Source organism: Erpetoichthys calabaricus, chromosome 9 (genome assembly GCF_900747795.2).
Source record: "Erpetoichthys calabaricus chromosome 9, fErpCal1.3, whole genome shotgun sequence".
NCBI lineage: Eukaryota > Metazoa > Chordata > Cladistia > Polypteriformes > Polypteridae > Erpetoichthys > Erpetoichthys calabaricus.
Genome location: NC_041402.2, coordinates 29,327,799 through 29,348,176, shown reverse-complemented (window position 1 = coordinate 29,348,176; position 20,378 = coordinate 29,327,799). Strand labels below are relative to the sequence as shown.

At 36.7% G+C, this 20,378-nt stretch overlaps 1 protein-coding gene across 4 annotated transcripts in view; it reads left to right on the top strand.

Moving 5' to 3' along the window:
* The window catches only part of rc3h2 (ring finger and CCCH-type domains 2), a 114,455-nt gene that overhangs the window by 38,833 nt on the left and 55,244 nt on the right, over nucleotides 1-20,378 (top strand). For 3 of the 4 annotated variants that reach the window (XR_007935815.1, XM_028809215.2, XM_028809218.2), the window contains exons 8-12: nucleotides 572-690; nucleotides 5,643-5,755; nucleotides 11,959-12,273; nucleotides 17,767-17,966; nucleotides 18,490-18,917. Coding sequence is in view for 3 of the 4 variants with exons in the window: in XM_028809215.2 (XP_028665048.2) it covers nucleotides 572-690; nucleotides 5,643-5,755; nucleotides 11,959-12,273; nucleotides 17,767-17,966; nucleotides 18,490-18,917 (1,175 nt within the window). In the remaining variant the exon portion in view is untranslated. The remainder of the gene's footprint in view (nucleotides 1-571; nucleotides 691-5,642; nucleotides 5,756-11,958; nucleotides 12,274-17,766; nucleotides 17,967-18,489; nucleotides 18,918-20,378) is intronic. The other variant, XM_028809219.2, reaches the window with a different exon arrangement.

Sequence of the window (20,378 nt, the reverse complement as noted above, 5' to 3'; positions counted from 1 at the left end):
GGCGGCACGGTGGCGCAGTGGTAGCACTGCTGCCTCACAGTAAGGAGACCTGGGTTCGCTTCCCAGGTCCTTCCTGCATGGAGTTTGCATGTTCTCCCTGTGTCTGTGTGGGTTTCCTCCCACAGTCCAAAGACATGCAGGTTAGGTGCATTGGCGATCCTAAATTGTCCCTAGTGTGTACTTGGTGTGTGTGTGTGCCCTGCGGTGGGCTGGCACCTTGCCCAGGGTTTGTTCCTGCCTTGTGTCCTGTGCTGGCTGGGATTAGCTCCAGCAGACCCCCGTGACCCTGTGTTAGGATATAACGGGTTGGAAAATGACTGACTGACTGACTGATATCTGTATACCGGAAAAACATGTTTGTCCTGTACACTTACCTTTAATACAGCAGTTCAGCTATATCTGCCAATGAGTAGTTTTTTTCCTGTGCATACAAGTTGAGTATTCCTTGCAAACATTAAAGTGTTATACTCTGTAGACCCTTCTGGCTATTTTTCATTACCATTCCTAATTCTGGTTGCTATATTTTTTTTTTCTTTAGTTCATTATTTGACTTTTCATTGTGGGTTTACAGATGCAGAGCTCCCAACATGGGAACAACTGGAAAATGTTATGGTGGCAGTGAAGACTGTTGTACATGGTCTTGTGGATTTCATACAGAATTTCAGTAAAAAGAGTCATGAAACACCACAGGTATTTAACTTGTGTCTTTTATTACATTTCTTAAATATTTTTCTTTTCAGAAACAGTATTACCTTATATCTGGTAGGACTTAAATATAATTTTCTAAAATAATATGTGCTATTTTTAATATTTCTAAATTTGTTCTTGCCATTACTTTTTTTTTTTAAGTACTTGCAAGCAATTTAAAATGTATAGGACAAATTGAATGGTTAAAGCCTGAAATAAAGTAAAATAATAATTACTTTGGTCCTTTTGTCATTGTGAGTGTCATTAGTTTTAGCAGGGTGATTAAGGCACACCTCTGGTAAATTTCTGTGTCTCAGACGGAGATATACAGTACATTGGATTCAGAAAGTATTCAGACCCCTCTACAGTCTGCATACTTTTACTGTGTTGTACATTTAATTTGAAATGTATATTTTCAAATTTATTAAAATTCAAAAAACAAAATCTCTCATTTATATAATTATTCATACTTTTGGAACTTTTGGTGGTCAGGTGCGTCCTGTTTCCTTTTGTTATCCTGTTATACCTGTGGCAGATGGAACTGATTTCAGCATACTTTACAAAGGCACACACCTGTTTTTGTAAGGCCTCACAATTCACATTAGATTTCAGAACAAAAATCAATCTCTGTAGACCTTTACAATTAAATTGTGGTGAGGCATACTGTATATCGGGGCAAAGAGATAAAACCATTCTAAAGCTTTGAGGGTTCCCAAAGTAGTCTCAATAATTGTGATAGTGAAGAAGTTTGTGACAACTAGGACTCTTCCTAGAATTAGTCATTCAGCCAAATTGAGTAACCAGGCAAGAAGGGTCTAGGTCAGGGAGGTGACCAAGAAGCTAAAGGTCACTCTTGACTGAGCTTCAGAAGTTCTCTGCTGAGGTGGGAGGACCTATCAGAAGGACAACAGTCTTAGCAACACTCTATCAATCAGGTGCATCTTATTGTCCACTTACAGTTTGCCAGATGGCATTTAAAGGACCCCGAGAGTATGAGAAAAAAGCTTCTCTTGTTGATAGAGACAGAAACTGTTTGGGCAGAAGTTTAAGGCTATTCCTGAGAATAACCAAGTATTGCTTATCACCTGCCTAATTCCTTAAAGTGAAGCATGGTTGTGGCAAAGACATGCTATGGGGTTGCTTCTCAGCACCAGGGACAGAGAAACTGGTCAGAAGTAAGAGAAGGAATAATGCAGATAAATCAAGATGTTTTTGAAGAAAAAATTGCTTCAGAGTGCATGTAACCCAAGACCGGGGTGATGATTCTTCTTTCAGCAGGACAATGACCTGAAACATACAGCCAAGACAATGTCTTTGACTGTTATTGGATGACCCAGCCATAGCACAGACCTAAACCCCAGAGAACTGGCCTCTTCAAATGGCGGCCTGCAGGCCACATGCGGCCCAGAAGTAATCTCCAAGTGGCCCACTGGCCCAGCCCAAGGTCCTGTCAGAAACACAGAGGAATAGTGTGAAAAACTCATTTCACGAGCCTTCAGAAATTCCTACATAATTCCTACTGTACTACAGGCTATAAAATAAAACACTCCACATAGCCCAGCAACATTCAACCCACAATGCAGCACATTGTTGTGTGTCTGGAAGTGGTGGTGGTATGTCTTTAATAGTGATTTCTGTGACAGTACCTTGGCCGTGACAGCTGGTGGTGGCATTGACTACATACTAAATAATTCTATAATTAATTGTGTGCTGAGTCTTTAATTATATTTCAGTTTCATCAAGTGAGTGCAAACATGGGTATTCATAGACTGTTACTCCAGTTAGAGCCTCGTTACTGACAAGCACTGTCTCCACACTTCTATTCATAAAACTGGTTGGCCCTTCACTCACATCCTTCGATCCTGTGCATTCATGGATGTAGCCATTGACAATGAAAGCAAAGAACAAATTAGAAAGACTGCATTTGATGAAAATATGCAAAAAGTTTGTAATTTTCTTTAAAACTCAAATCAAATTAAGCACTCCTTGCTTTGCAGGTCTACATAACTTTTTTTGTAGAATGTAGAGCTTGTTATTATCCTGTGGTTAATCTCTTCTGGTTCGTCCTGCTTCCACTTCAAAACCGGTCCCGCCCACACGCAGCCGACACGGCATTTCTCGATTCCTATTCGTCGTCTTCCATGTCATGCACTATACTGGCCTGCTGAGCGTAATACATCCAACAAGTACTCTAGGTGCTGCCACCACGGTAAAGTAGCTTTAACACCCTTGCGAGAGCCACCTGTGTCTTTACAACAGCTTCTTGCACAGCAAACATCAGAAGCTAAAAATTATCGTGAACACATTCGAGAATACAACTCTTCTCTAGCGTTTGCTTCCACGGGTGCACAGATAACTCAACCTCCTGGCCACGGACCATACTGTTTTAAAAATACACGGGCAAATTTATCACCAAATCTCTCCACTATACGCTAACACTTCTACCTCTCCGGGATATGGACAGTTGTATGTTTTTGACACAGCACAAGCTACTAAAGTAAGCTTACAAAATAAAGCAAATTCTGCATGCAGCGAAAATGTACTTCTCCAGCTAGATTCCATGCTCAGAACCATCAACCCTTTCGCTAAATCATACAAACACGTGCATGAAATCGCTCAGTCCAATCCAACAGCATCTGTACAAATGGTTTTCAAGGAAACCCTTAAGCAGGATTTACGACGATACAATGCCCCGACATGTCACATCAATGTTGCAACGATTTTCGTCGGAGAAGATGGTGAAATACCTGCCGAAAGGGACATTTGCATCTATCCCATAGGCAACTCCTGTAAACAGATTTCCACGCTCAATATGAATTGCGATCCTATGGTTTACCCACGTTTATTCCCTTACGGAGACATTGGCTGGCACAAAGATTTACAACATGTTCCCAATAAAAGAACCGGCAAGTGAATAAGGCTTACTGAATGCCAATTTTATGCATACAGATTAGCAATGAGGAATACTTTTAATATTTTGCACTCCAGCGGCAAACTATTCCAACAGTACGTCTTAGATGCGTATGGTAAAACAGAGGGCGCGCGTCTCAACTATCTCAAATTACATCAACAAGATCTGCGCGTTGAACTATCAGACGCACTGCAAACAAACGCTGAAAATAACAACGTATGTGTAGGCAAAGTGATCTTATTACCGTCCACATTTCCAGGAAGTCCAAGATGCATGCAACAAAACTATCAGGATGCCATGGCCATGGTACATAAATTTGGAAAGTCTGATTTATTTATCACTTTCACATGTAATCCTACTTGGCCGGGAATTCTACATGCACACTGCGTCTTTCAAGAAGTATTTATTTCTTCTTGATTTCTGAATTCCTTTCTCACTGTTTTCCATTCCTATTCTTACACCGCCATATGCTATGGCGGGCGTCGGCTAGTATTCTTTGATTTTGGAAATTCTTTGTTTGTAATTATAAACTGTCAAGCATGAAATGCCTACACAGGTGGCGTAATGATAGAGCTGCTGTTTTTTAATCAGGAGATGTCGGGTTCACATCCCAAGTCCTTCCAGTGGGAATTTGCAAATCTTTGTGAGTAAAGTACTATATAAATATGAAGAATTGTTAGTATACTTGACGAGTTCTCAACTTCAAATTTTAAATGTTCTGTTTTTTCACCAATCAACAAAACATGTAGTGCTTGGACTCTCAGCCTCTATATACCTTCACAGTACCCCAAACTTGATCCAAACACAAAATATGTGTACTGCCACCTTTTTGTTTACAAAAAAGGCACTGCTAATCACACATGTGGTGATTTAAAATGAACTTATGTTACCTCAGTGTGCAGTAGACATTGTATTCATGTGTGTTAGCTACTGTTATCACTTGTTATGGGTTTGTGCACTGATATCTTTGATAGTATTAATAGTTTCTTTGTGATGTGCCTGGGTCATATATGACCAAAAAATTTATTTCAAAAGGGAAACAAATGGTATTGCTAATACTGTGCACTATTTTGTTTTTATGCTCTCTGAGATGTGCCTAGGTCAGATATGACCAAAATGTTTATTTTTCTATTTTAAAAGTGGGGAAAGTATTGTTACTACCTCAGATTCTATTCAGTTGTAGTTTTTTTATTTCTTTTTTTTATGCACTTTTTGTTGTGCCGGTGTCAGATGTGACCAAATTTAAAAGGGAAACAATGAATAAACATTACTTGTTTATTAATACATTCATTTGTGTTGCATTAAAATTTCTTATTACCTGTTGCCTACCCGGCCCTGAAAATGTTTAGCCCAGCTAGATTTCTTGGTTTGAAAATCTAGCCCAGCTGAATTTGTAATTGAACAGCCCTGGCATAGAACATCTGTGGAGTGACATGAAAGTGGCAATTTATAGAAACTTCCAATCAAATCTAACAGAGCTTGGGAGGCTCTGCTGGGAAGAATGAGATAAACTGCCTGAATCCAGGTGTGCAAAACTTGTAGGTACTTAGCCAAGAAGACTTAAAGCTGAAATTACTTCTAAAGGGACTTTATTGCATTGAGGGTTTGAATACTTCTATGAGTGAGAGATTTCAGTTTTTGAGTTTTAATAAATTTGAAAAGCTTTCGAAAACATGTTTTAACTTTGTCATTATAGGTTATTCAGTGTAGACTGATGGAGAGAAAAAGCGCACATTTATCCCATTAAAATTAAATCTACAACACTGTAAAATGTTCAGAAAGTGAACGGGTTTCAATATTGTCTGAATTCACTGTATATCTCATCCAGTCCGTCTAGGTTCTGTCCCTTTGTCATGCACTGATTACCTGTGTATGTGTATCATTTACTGGGAGTGACCAGGAAATTGTTTCCTATTTTCTCTAATATATCCCAGCAGTTACAGCGAGATGAGACCAAAAAAGTATTACCCTCTATTTCCCCCATCTAAATTTCCTTGAGGTCTACTTGAAGATTAATTTCACTGCTGTTTATTGTCAATTTCAGCCCCAGCCAAACAGCAAATACAAAACCAGTATGTGTCGAGATCTGAGACAGCAAGGTGGTTGTCCTCGTGGAGGAAATTGCACATTTGCTCATTCTCAGGAAGAACTAGAAAAGTATGTATATCAAAGTTTTACTGAATGCAGTGTATTAAGTTTTTAGTAAATTATTTGAAAAGCTCTGATATATTAATTGAACTATCCTGAACACATTTGTTGTGCTGCAGTTTCTCAATCTGTTGTTTAAAACTTTGTAACAATTTTGGGCAACTAGCTGTGCAGCAATAAGGATTTAAAAATTTGGTCATATTGTTTTTATTGTCGCCATCTAGATGTGAAGATATTTGTAAACTTATACGTGCACAGCACTAACACATAAACACTTAGTGTTTATGTAGCATTACCAAGACTATTTATGTTTCATTGTTTAACTGGAGAGTGTTTCATCTTTTTGGTCACTGTTCTCTTTTGTTTTGGACACCATAGTACTGTTTATTTTTTCCTTCTACATTCCCAAGCTGCACCCTGTACAGTATGCCATGTTTATTTGAGCACACTCATTATAAGAAACATATTACTGGCTGCTTCTCAAATAATCTGGAAGATTATCTTGCTGTGTAACAATTTACAAGTAACTGGAGTAGAGGCAATATGGCGAATTGATAATGGGAAGAGAACTTGGACCAAACCTCAATGGTATACTTTTTCAGAATCCTGCCATACTTTCAATTCCCCTAAAAATTTTTGTTGTTAATTATTTAAAAATTTTTAAGCACAAAAGTATCTTGGTGAATGGTATTTAATGGAGCACCAGAAGACATAAGTAACAAACACAACAGATATCTTGAAGTCTAGAACAGGGGTAGGCAACGTCGGTCCTGGTGAGCCGCAGTATGTGCAGGTTTTTGTTCCAACCCAGTTCCTTAACGAGAACTCAATTATTGCTGATGAAGCACATATTGCTTAAGTGACATTTTGATGCTTCATTTTAGTGGTCTCGCTTGTTAAGGTTCTCCAACCTTAATTGCTTATTTCAATCTTAAACTGCTGCATTCAGTGTTTTAATTGCTCCTTATTAGCAATAAGATGTAAAAGACAAAGCAGCCAGCAGTTCTCCAGCTAGCTTTTTTCCAATTACATCTGTGTGTGTTCATCATGCACTGTTTGATTTAATAAAACACTTAATAGAAAAATGTGACAGACTGAAAATGATCTGTTTTAGGCTTCATATCATTTGGAGGATATCTTTGGAAAGGAAAAAAATCTACGATATAAGAGCCTTACATTGCACAGACTAACAAGCCATAAAATTAAATAAGGTCTGAGATTGGCAATGATTGGTTTCTAATTAAGCAATTGGGTTGGAATGAAAACCTGTAGCTACTGCGGCTCACCAGGACCGACGTTGCCTACCCCTGGTCTAGAATATTCTTCAGTATTGATTTACATCATAAGACTAGTTATACAGTTATGAATAAATTATTAATTAATTATATTTCTCTCCTATTGGTGTAGTCACTTATGGCTTATTTTGTGAACTGTACAATTGTAGTCATACTTTAAGAGCAATGTGGATAGTCAGGCTATACATTTTTGAAGTGAAATTTGAATTTTCAAAGGATTTAGAGAAAAAGTTCTTATTTTATACCATCAGTATTTCCAGTTCCATAGATGAAGAAACATTTACCTTTGTTGCTGAACCTAATCTGTTTTGAGCTAGAATACACCAATGATGAGCTCTTTGGCTGTAAGTAGTTATCCTTAGAGAAGCGGCCATTACAGTTTCATAGATCAGCTTTCAAGGGTGTTCAGTTGGGGTGTTTAGATCTAACCTAAGAGCTGCAGTACATTGTTTCAAAATATTAGAGTTCCAGTAAGGAGATAGATGGAAGTGGTAGACAGGATTTTATTTGAAAAGTAGGATCATAATAAATAGCAACAAGACACATGTTTTACTTAATGAAACTATACTCCATTTCTTCCAGTTTGTACTATATCTTCCTTTACATGAAAATTCAACCCACCCCTGTCACAGTGAACATAAAGAAAAGACATATTCTTCTCTCAAGGACGATGACAAATATCAGTAATAAAAAAGAATTACTTCAAACCACATTGCATTTTTATAAATGTATCTCTAAAATACAGAAGGCATGTTTTCTGAAATTGGGAACTTAAGTTTTAAGACTTTCATTTCGTGCTTTTTTGGTGCCTCATTGATCACCATTGTAAGCTTCTGAGGGAAGATGCACTTTTTCTTAAATATGTGCATAACACTTCAGTTAAAAATTCAAGTTTCCTGGGCAAATGAATGCCATGATTGTGAAAAACTAATTTGATCTTTAAAAATGCCAAAATTAAGTCTTTTAAAAGAGAAAGATATTGTCATGGTCTGGTGTAGGTTGCATACATTGCTCATCCTTTAGCCTATTTTAATCAAGATACAACCCATATTTTGAAACCTGGCTTTTGGCTTTTCCAATTATGATAACTTGTTTATTAAGTATGAATCACTGAGCCCTTCGGTGATGTTAAGGATCTCTGTGTTATGATTTTACTAGGATTAGGAAAGTGCCTAGAGGCTGAAATGGGCAAACAACAAGACCAGGAAATGACTTAGTCGCAGGGGAGAAATGGGTAAAATGCTCATGGTCTCATCCAAAAAACTGAAAGTCAAAAACAACACCAGGAATTCAAAACCACACATAGAGTTCTAATGTAGACTAACTGTTCCTCCATTTTAAATACCCTTAACACAATGATGTCACTTGTTTTAATAACAGATATATCACTGGATGCCATTGGCCATTACAGCACCTATGTCAGCATCTTGAATCATTTACAGAGATGTGGTGCTCTACAAGGATTACTAGGCCACATGTCATGACATTAAAACTTGTAGAAATTCATTGAGATGTCAGCTACAGACCATTTGCCATTACAGAATGCCTCTGGATGGTTTTTGTCCTTCAACAACCTGGTCCACAGCAGAATTATATAGGGTTGCTGTCAGTAGCAAGTCTTCTTTTTTCACATGGAGAGAATATGGGCAAAGGTGCAATCTTAGCATTCATTCTTACATGACACACCTCAGAGAACCGAGTGTTGTAGAGTGGGTATTCATCATCAGTGATATCCAGCCAACTCTGCTGTTTGTTTGCAGTTTCACTGAGCAACCATTCAATGTACATGTGTATTTTTGTAAATTGTACATTTATAACTTAAGTACACATTAACTTTTCCTAATATATTGTAGTTAAAATATGGCAATAAGTGTATTGCAACAATAAACAAAAACACTATGCAGTATATTCGTTGAAATATACATTTTAAGTACATTTTTAAAACTCCTTAATGCTAATAAATACATGGACACATACACATTTATAATGCTAATGTAGACTGTCAATACAGGGGAATATAAAATTTTTTTGGCCATGTGGTTTTCCATCCATCCTTAAGAATTTTTACATGTATTACAGAGCAGCGAAATGGTAGTGATACTGATGGAATTTGACAAATAAGTGATGTAAGAGAAATTCTTGACAAGGGCCCTGTAGGAATGCCAAATATCATTTTCTTATAATACTTTGCATAAATATGAAAAATGTAAAAAAAAAAAAAAAATTTTAATTAGGATGAGGCAAGGAACTTGATTAATGATTTCTGAGTGATTTCATTTACAAATATAATTAATAAATACATTTGATAGGTAGGGCAAGAAAAACAAATAACAGCACAATGCATTTTTATAATATATTAATAGTTGTGATCTAGAAGACCACAGAACAAAGCAGTCACGTCAGTGCGGATTTCTGAATGTTTATATGTGTTTGTAGTGAAATGCTGAGTGTGACTCTTCTGAGTTAGTGGACATATGCCAAAACCCTGAGTTACTTTTAAATGGTAAGGGCATGATCGGCTTCTGTGGAACACTTCAGTTTCATCCTGATGTAGTGTTTTGTCGTATTACCAGATCACCTGTGACATGTATCTAACATGAAAGGTAAAAACTAACCTCCTAGATTCTCCTAGGAAAAAATGTCAAAACTAGTTAAACAACTATTACCTATAACCTCCTATCTGTCACATTGTCTGTATTATACCCTACATATTCAACCCTAGTGACCTCTTTTAGCAGGCTCACTGACTGGAACTGTCAGCCCATTTTACCACCAGTAGATGACTTTCCCAAAAGCATCCTTTTGAACCCTTAAGGGACTGCATCTAGACAAAGACTGACCAATCTTTGCTTCTTAGCCTTAGCCTGGTAACAGTCAAAGGGAGACTGGCTTCAAACTTTTTTTGAAAAATCTTTTACTTGCATTATAATTAATAGCATTAGATATAAGCAATATAAAGAATTATACAACCTGGGTGGGTTTATGCAGTCTTCATTCAGTCCCAGAATGATACTTCCCAGAGTTACTCATTGTATATGCATAATCGAAACATGAAAAGAAAGATTTCCTGCAAAAGAGAGACGGCTCCTTTTCCACGTGTTCAGCAGATAGAAAGTGTCCATTTTTGCAGCTTAGCTGAGCTATTTACAAAAGTCAGAAAAGCAATTTGACCAAATGCTCCTTTTTGCAACAAAGCACTAACTGAAATAATTAAATTAAGAAAAATTGTCAATTAAAAAGACTTTATTGCACTTTTGAAATGAAGATCCTCCTCTTCCCCTCTTTCATTGGTAAAGAATCTTGTCTTCAATTCAGAAGCGCAGTATTAGGGGAATGGGCTTCTTCTTTATGATGTGCACTGATTATTCCAGAACAATATTTTAGAAAAAAATTGCATGTATTTTGCACGTTTGGAACATATGACTGGAAAACTGACACAAGTAGCTCTACCCACCCCATTGTTTTTCACATCATTTACTGTTGTACTGTATTGGTCACCTTTGGGCTCTATTATATCATAAACTTTTTTTTCCTGTTCTGAATGAAAACATCAGATTAAATTTTTTTCTGTGCCATCACTACAAATTACATGAGGCAGGGAACATATAAAAATGTAATTTTTGGATGGAGAACTCCTTTAATGCTGTCATTAGTTTCAGGGCATTGGAGTATTCAAATTTAGGCCTTTTTGTCTTTATTTTAATTTTCTTTTTTGCTATAAATTTTACATCTTTGCATCCAATTCACCAGAAGACAGTTAAACCAGAGCTGTGTATATACAAGTAAGCCAACAGCTTAACAGTGGCATAATCACTTTTAGGTTGGTTTATCTTCATCATTAAATAGGTACATTAATAAAATGTAAAAAAAAAATTATAAAATTTAGTAATTGAAGGTTTCTAATCCTCATCCATTCATTTTGTTGAGTTTTCCCAGAACAGTACAAAATAGTGTATAAGGAATTTCTAACAGAATAAAATGGTAGCAGGTACAAAGAGAAGAATATTTTTTTATGGAATGTTCCACAAACAAAACTTGTTGAGTTGTTATTTAGTAGTTTATGGAAATAAATTCTGCATTTATTGTGGCTATTCTATAGCAGGAATGATCACTCCTGTTGTTGTTGGAGAACTTGACAGGTCATAGTTCTTAAAATTGTGGATGGAGCAGTTTTCAGTTTTCATCCGATTGCGCTTTGGCAAGCAATTACAGACTTCCTGTCTTTTCCTGTGGTTGCATGGCAACCGAGGTGATCACTAAAACAGAGACATGTATTGCATTGCAATGAAAGACAGTGGTGTCACCATCTACTGGTGAATCGGTGAAGCTTTTTATTTGTTCTCAGATGATACAAAAGAAGCAAGAAATTCATATCCTTTGTACTCGCAGTTAAAAGTTGTGAAATAATATGCATACACCATTTCTTGTAGGCATGTTGTTCCTGGATGAACTATTCTAAATAATAATTTGCTTTTCTGTATGTGGTTTTCCATCTTTGTATCCATTGCGTAAGACTCTGAAAGTCGTTTAAGATGTGAATCAGTCAATAAATTCATTTTTATTTAGTATTGCACTTTTCACAGGATACAATATTTCATGCCCCTGTGCAAAGAACATACAACAATTCCATTAATAATTCCTGCAAATATATATTGTTGTACACAAATGAAGGCATCAGAGATGAATTAGAAATGATTACTAGTAATTGGTACCTGGTAAAGTGCCCACCTACCATGTTACATAAGATTTTACATTTTTATTATTAGTCCGCTTTATTTTTGGCAATACATTTGCATAATATTACTCTATTGTAGATTTTGAGCCAGTGCTCTTTAAAAGTTACTTGTAAATACGCCATACATAAGTATAAGTAGCCATAAATGTTACACTAATTTTATTGTATGTGTTTTTCACTAGATACAGAATGAGAAATAAAAAAATCAGTACCTCTGTGAGGCCATTCCCACTGTCACAGCCATCTTTTCTCAACAAGTCTGGAATAAACGACAGTGCAAGTTCTACAGCAGGGACAGTAATTTCTATTATTGGAAACTCTGAAAATATGGTAAACATGATCCGCAGCGCCAATGGAGTTGCGCATACCGAGTGTAGTGCACCCCAGCTTATTTCCCGAGGGCCAGATCCTCCTCTAGAAGAGTTAAAGAAGCTCACTAGGGCTGGATCCAATGGTCTGACTGCATCTGGTTGCCTGTCACAGTCACCTTCTGAGAAGTAAGCATTTCAAATATTTGATACTGTATCTTTGGGTTACTGTGTAATTGTGTCTGACTGATTATTTGTCCTGTTATTTTTTTACTTGTATGTTCTAAACATTTTAATAATTTTGTGTAAGAAAAAGGGACTGAATCAAAAGAAGTTGTTATCAGGCTTATAAAATGTATAAAATTGTCACATCCAGGGTCAATATAAATACTTTTTAGAACAGATAATAACCCCTTAATGTCTGGAAATGAGCACCCAACACAAAAAGAAACTTGTGACAGAGACACAAAGTTTTTATTCTTTTATTCATTAGAAGTAAATAACCTATTCTTGGACCAGTACTTGTTGGCTAAGGACACATGAATGAACAGTGAATTATAAAATAGTATTGAACCTTGGTTTGACATACTACATTCTCAAACTAATCTTAATTCATTTAGCGGATGAAGGGATCAGAACCTATTGTAGAAATATCTTATGCAAGATAGAAATTAACCGAAGACTTCACAAAAGTCCATTGCAAGGCTTACTTGCGTGCTTACACACTGGGTCAGTTTCTAAATACCAGTCGACCTAATACAGATATCCTTAGGATGCAGAAGCGAAATATATGACCTGCATGTGGTGAAATTATACTTGTTTACCAAAGCAGAATCTAATTTTTTTAAGCATGAGAATAAGAATATACAGGTAAAATTCTGTTACAACAAACTGCCAGGGACCTAAAAGATATTTTGTTGTAATGAAAATTTTGTTGTAATGAGATTCTGTATTTGTCACTATGGTGCTTTCTTTAACTTGCCTACAGGCGTTTGCAATCATTTCAATAGCTTCTTTTGCGTTAATTTTAATCTTCTCCTGTCTACAAGTTTTGTTGACAAGAATTTTTCTCTGCATTTCCTTGCGATAATACACTTTCAGGGTGCGAATGATGCCCAAACCCAATGGCTAAAGCACTGCTGTGCAATTGGGTGGGAGGAATTCACCACGAAAATGATCTACATGCGGAAGCATGTTGTGGGCAGCAGAGTTATCAATCAGAAGCCGAATCATCCTTTTCTTCTTTTTCATATTGTGAGGTTTCTGAACTCTTTTGAGATCCCCCCACCCAATGGGAACGTCTTGCTGAAGTGCGTCCCGAAATGTGATTGCTGCGTCTGTGTAAGATTGTTTGTCCGTTGCTGGGGCAGGGCAACAGCAGGCTCACAGCGGTGCAGTTAGGCGCCACAGAAGCGAATCCTAAAAGATCAGGGTCGCGCGATAAGTCCCTGTCTTGCACCCAAAAATACGAGGCTTATTCTCAGTAATTTAGCAAAACCAGCTTTATTCAGCTTGAAACAGGAACAGCACGGTTATTTATTGTAGCGTGCTCTGCCACTCTCCTATAAACAGACAGCAGTTAGACAGGGTTGTGGCCAAGTTATACTGTGCTCTGCATTTACAATTTTCCTTGCATCACCCATCGAGTTTGCTTTGGTGGAGAGATGCAGCAGAGCTGTGAGCCTGCTGTTGCCCAGGCAACAGATAAACAGTCTTCCACAGACTCGACGATCACACTTCGGGATGCTCTTTGGTGTGTTGTCCAGTTGGGGGAGGCCCCAAGAGAGTTTAGAAACCTCACATTTTCTTGAATGAGTGCCACATTAATAGGAATGTTTCTTGAACGAGCATCATTGAACCACATAAAAATGGCATATTCACTGTCTTCAAATGCAGCAGATCGTATACATTTGCAACCCAAGATTTTTCATCTTTTTTTGCTCGGTCTTTCAAGAAAGTTGACGGTGTCGATGGTGAAATTCCGAATTCACTGGTAACGTCTTTTTTCTTTTTTCCGCAATCGAGAGCTGCAAAAATGTAAGGGTTTTTTTTCTAATATGAACTGTTATTGTTTTTTCGTGTCTGCCGTTTCTATAGGATGGTGACAATGAGTTAAATTCCAATGGATGTTTTTCAAATGTTGGTGAGCAATAAGCAAAAGGTATCACTGAAAACCACAGAAAACAAACACAGCAAAAAAAAAAAAAAAAACAGTAAAAGGAATTTTTTAGACATTGCAAGGTCTTTTGGGCACTTCGTTGTAATGAAAGTATCTGCGGAATGAGATTTCTATAGACTTGTGTCATATGGGGAAACTGTTGGGACCATAAAAATACTTCATTGTAATGAAAGTTTCGTTGTAAAGATATTCGTTGTAACGGAATTTTACCTGTATTTTGTTTCCGAGTTTTCACCCTGCAGAAGCAGTTTTGTGACTCTGTTGTTTCTGCTTCTGTTGCTCAAGGTGATCATTCCAGAAAAATTCATACAGTGGTGTGAAAAACTATTTGCCCCCTTCCTGATTTCTTATTCTTTTGCATGTTTGTCACACAAAATGTTTCTGATCATCAAACACATTTAACCATTAGTCAAATATAACACAAGGAAACACAAAATGCAGTTTGTAAATGGTGGTTTTTATTATTTAGGGAGAAAAAAAAATCCAAACCTACATGGCCCTGTGTGAAAAAGTAATTGCCCCCTGAACCTAATAACTGGTAGGGCCACCTTTAGCAGCAATAACTGCAATCAAGCGTTTGCGATAACTTGCAATGAGTCTTTTACAGCGCTCTGGAGGAATTTTGGCCCACTCATCTTTGCAAAATTGTTGTAATTCAGCTTTATTTGAGGGTTTTCTAGCATGAACCGCCTTTTTAAGGTCATGCCATAGCATCTCAATTGGATTCAGGTCAGGACTTTGACTAGGCCACTCCAAAGTCTTCATTTTGTTTTTCTTCAGCCATTCAGAGGTGGATTTGCTGGTGTGTTTTGGGTCATTGTCCTGTTGCAGCACCCAAGATCGCTTCAGCTTGAGTTGACGAACAGATGGCCGGACATTCTTCTTCAGGATTTTTTGGTAGACAGTAGAATTCATGGTTCCATCTATCACAGCAAGCCTTCCAGGTCCTGAAGCAGCAAAACAACCCCAGACCATCACACTACCACCACCATATTTTACTGTTGGTATGATGTTCTTTTTCTGAAATGCTGTGTTCCTTTTACGCCAGATGTAACGGGACATTTGCCTTCCAAAAAGTTCAACTTTTGTCTCATCAGTCCACAAGGTATTTTCCCAAAAGTCTTGGCAATCATTGAGATGTTTCTTAGCAAAATTGAGACGAGCCCTAATGTTCTTTTTGCTTAACAGTGGTTTGCGTCTTGGACATCTGCCATGCAGGCCGTTTTTGCCCAGTCTCTTTCTTATGGTGGAGTCGTGAACACTGACCTTAATTGAGGCAAGTGAGGCCTGCAGTTCTTTAGACGTTGTCCTGGGGTCTTTTGTGACCTCTCGGATGAGTCATCTCTGCGCTCTTGGGGTAATTTTGGTCGGCCGGCCACTCCTGGGAAGGTTCACCACTGTTCCATGTTTTTGCCATTTGTGGATAATGGCTCTCACTGTGGTTCGCAGGAGTCCCAAAGCTTTAGAAATGGCTTTATAACCTTTACCAGACTGATAGATCTCAATTACTTCTGTTCTCATTTGTTCCTGAATTTCTTTGGATCTTGGCATGATGTCTATCTTTTGAGGTGCTTTTGGTCTACTTCTCTGTCTCAGGCAGCTCCTATTTAAGTGATTTCTTGATTGAAACAGGTGTGGCAGTAATCAGGTCTGGGGGTGGCTACGGAAATTGAACTCGGGTGTGATACACCACAGTTAGGTTATTTTTTAACAAGGGGGCAATTACTTTTTCACACAGGGCCATGTAGGTTTGGATTTTTTTTCTCCCTAAATAATAATAACCATCATTTAAAAACTGCATTTTGTGTTTACTTGTGTTATATTTGACTAATGGTTAAATGTGTTTGATGATCAGAAACATTTTGTGTGACAAACATGCAAAAGAATAAGAAATCAGGAAGGGGGCAAATAGTTTTTCACACCACTGTAAATGTACAAAAGTATTTTTAAGTAAAATTCAAAATACAATATACTATTTCACCAGGTTATGTTTTAGTCAAATTAATTCAGATTCTCTGTCCACAAAAGCATCTGTGCATCTCCATTTGATTTTTTTCCAGTGTGTTTTTCATGGCATATGTTTAAAATAATGTTACATGGCATTTTTATGTACAGTAGCTGGTAATCAATACTAATTTAATCTCAACAAATTAGCAGTTTTATTATTTTAGTCCATCTCCATTTCTTTATGTTTTTGTTAAAAAATAGTAAGGAAGAAATAAATGCAATATACTGAGGTACCAAATAAAAGCTGATATTTTGTGATTACAATTTTTATTTCTACTGTAATAACAGTTCAAATGCTTTTAAGACACAGTTGATTTGCAAGTACTGTATTGTTTCATAAAGATGGATTTTAAAAATCTGCATTTAATGGCTTATGGCTGAATTGCGTTTATTTGCATATGCGGTCATTTTTTTTTTTGCCATATCATATATTTGCAAGGCTTAATTCCCTGTAGTAGTAGCAGAGAATATTAACAGAGTATACCCAATATTACAACTGTGTGAACAATTGGGTTGATCTTTTTCCCATTACGTTTTAGATTTAGGAACCTTTCTTATCAACAGTTTCATTACTTCAATTAGTATGAAAGTAAAATTGTTTATATAGTTAGAAGCTCTGAATGGAAGTCTGTGTTTGAAATAAACATGGACACAGGCATTAATATGGTTTTGATTGTAAAATACATATTAGGTTGGGTTGTGCAGTCTTGTACAAATTTTAGAAGAGGTTACATATTCCAAAAAGTCTGAAAACATCTGCCTTACATTATGGTGGACTAATTCATAAATGTATAGATGGAGATAATTAAGATAATCTCACACAACTGGCTTAAAATGCTAAGGTTGGCAAATTTTTGTTACATTTTCATAACATCAGTTTTGGCATTCTTTCTGTTTAGGTATGTTTTGCTTTGTGCCATTCCTTAATTTATATTGAAGTAAAGGCTTTGAGAGTAGAGGTTTTATGTAGTATAATTAGTTTTTTTTTTTATCCCCATGTGTTTCTATACCAAGATTTTTCTTGCAACTTGAAGATCTCCAAATTTTAATTTTGCATCCACTGTTCACTAGATGCAACCATTTCCAACTGTTTTTAGGACATTTTATGTGTATTTAATTGCAGGTGTAAAACTTGTGTATATTGTCCACTGCCACTGTGGTTATGGGCATATGAAACAAAAGACTGCAAAAGAGAACTTCTTAAAATAACCTGCATAAAACCTTACTGTTGAACAAATCCAATATAAAGTTTTCCTGGAATTGTAGCACCATTTTGAATATTTTTAATATTAGTTTTGTGCTGTCATGGAAGCCAGTACCAATAGGAGGTAGAGCTTGCTATTGCTAGTTGCATTGATGTACTACAGCATCATATGAGTTGCCCAGTATGTACTGACATTATTTGCCTTGCTCAGGTTACTGTTTTATATTGGGCTTATATTGTGAAATAGGATTCCTGATGGAAATTAATGCTCTTTTCTTTTGTCATAAATTAGCTCACCTCCGAAGACTCCTGTAAACTCCACTGTAACTACCTCAATAATCAGTTCTTCTACTGCAGTGGATGTAAATTCAGTACTTCCAAAATCTGCACAGTTTGTATCAAGATCATCTTTATATCCTCCTACTCCATCTGAGATGCATTGTCCAGACCTGCGTGCACCAGTGTCCTATGATGTACCACCATACCCACCAAGTAAGCTTATTACAGAATTAGATTTTTTTTAAAATAAATAATATGGTGCTAGACATAATTTAATGACCACAATTATCTGAAATGTTACATTTCATTGCTTTTTCTTTATTGATTCTTTTAAATTGTTGGTTATAGACTTGCAGCATAAGCACAGTGATTCAAAGCTTGCTGTATTGGCATGGAGGATTTTTAATTGAGCACTCAATTATAATTTAAGACTTTTAACCTTAGAGGTCTACAGTTTGGTGGTTTGAAGTCTGATTTTGGCTTGGTATCTTCTTAGTTTTGCAATTAAATGAATTTGCAAGCAGTGTGGTGTGAAAAAGACAAGGCTATGGGTTCAGATCTTAATTCTGGATTTGTGTATTGCCCTAAATGAGTTAAGATTACATTTAGTTAAAGCTGCATATATACTGTATAGTGCTTTTTCATAGGCCCTTCCTAAACAAAATAATTTTTTTTTATTTTGAAATTTATGAGTAATAAATGTAACTAAATTTGTTTCCTCTTTTCTCTTTTTTAGATAATTATTACGCTCCTCCTCCACCACCTCCTCTGCCCCCTCCTACTGTTTCAGCTGCTCAGTGTGTCACACGCTTTGTTCGTTCAAGTAATGTGCCTGACTCATCTCTCCCGCCATCATCAGTGCCCTATTCAGACCAGTATGGTCCTTTCCCTCCAAGAGAACGTTTGACGCCTACTCCATATCCGCCTCCTCCACCTCCAGCACAGTATGGCCCCCCGCCTGTGCACTATGCCAGTAGACGCTTGTGGAGACCTCAGTTGTACCACAGAGACGATATTAGGAGTAACTCATTGCCTCCAATGGATGTAATGCATTCTTCATTATGTCAGCAGCCTCCCCTAAGAGAACGATACAGCTCACTGGATGGATACTATTCTGTAGCAAATCATGTACCCACTGACCAGAGGACAGTAACTTTACAAAGGGTAAGTCAGGAGGACTAGTGATTTTCATTCCCTTTTTGCTTTTGTTCTCTTTTATAAGTCATTTTGGATACAAGTGTCTACTAAATGAATAAATATAATAGATTGTTTGTTATATGCTAGTTCCTTCTTATAAGTGATATGAAGAGAAGCTATTTTTTTTCAATTTCCTTCCTTACAATTTTCTTCATTGTAGGATATTTGTGTATTCCGCACTGGCTAAATAAGCACATCAGTGTTCTTTTTTTGAACATTAACACTCATATAATCAGCTACAGTTGGATTATAAGACAACCATGTCACTCTTACATTCAAGTTAAAAAATCTTTATCAAATACTCCATCCAATACTTCCACGTAACTTCCATTTTACTTCATTGATACTGTAGGAAATCACTCAACAGAAGATTTTACAATATAATACAACTGATTGTACTATGCAGCAATATAAAATCAAGCACATTAACTTATATAATATTTTATTATACACAGACAAATGCATTGTAAAATGAGCAGCTAATCGAATGAATTGAACAACTTAAATAATGTTTAATTTAAAACTAAAAATATTGGGTAAAATTAAGTAAACAAACTACATAGTTGCATAAACTGGTACAGGGCTGGCTTAATGCTTCTGTCCATGTCAACATTTACAGATCTGTTGTGGGATGTGTGTGTGTGTGTGTGTGTGTGTGTGATCGTGTTCACATCTGTCTTTTCAATCATACAGCATATGCTCAAGCATGGTAAACGAGCCATCTGCTGTCTTCACTTATAAATTTCTTTGTGTTAGTATGTGCATGTGCACGTGTGCCTGTTTGCACATGTGTGCTTTTATGTGCCTCCCCAAGTATACATCCATTCATACCTTGATAAACTATGTATCTCAAAAACTTTGCAAATTGCAAGTCAGTATGCCTGGTCCCCTGACTATATGGAGCAGATTGCAAAGGTCCCTGTTAAATTAAACTGTTCCTATGGCAGTTTTCTTTGGATATAAGTCAAACCAGTTTTGAAGGGTATGGGGATAGGTATTGGACCAAACTGGATCAGAAATAATAGGCCTGGAGCCTATAACGAGACAAACATGGTACAGCTTGTTTGAAAGAGAAAGGTCATATTTTTATTTAAGTTATTGGTGTGAATAGGTCACAGTGTTCAGTACCAGATACTTGGAAACGGCTCATTCTGAATTTTTCCATGTTTGCTAGAATATAGCCACCCAGGAGCTCTATACAATGCAAAAAAGCCCATCATTTTTCAGAGAAAAATGTATATTTTAAGACACTAAAATCAATTTAAATTTCCCACAGACACCATGTTAAAATCAGCTTTTCTTGATGCTTTGAAGGTCAAGGCTATTTTATGTCACATATACAACATCTTACTTGCATAATGCTCCTTGCAGATAAAGTAATCAACATAAAACTTGAAGCTCAAAATAACAGCTAAGTCTTTAACCTCC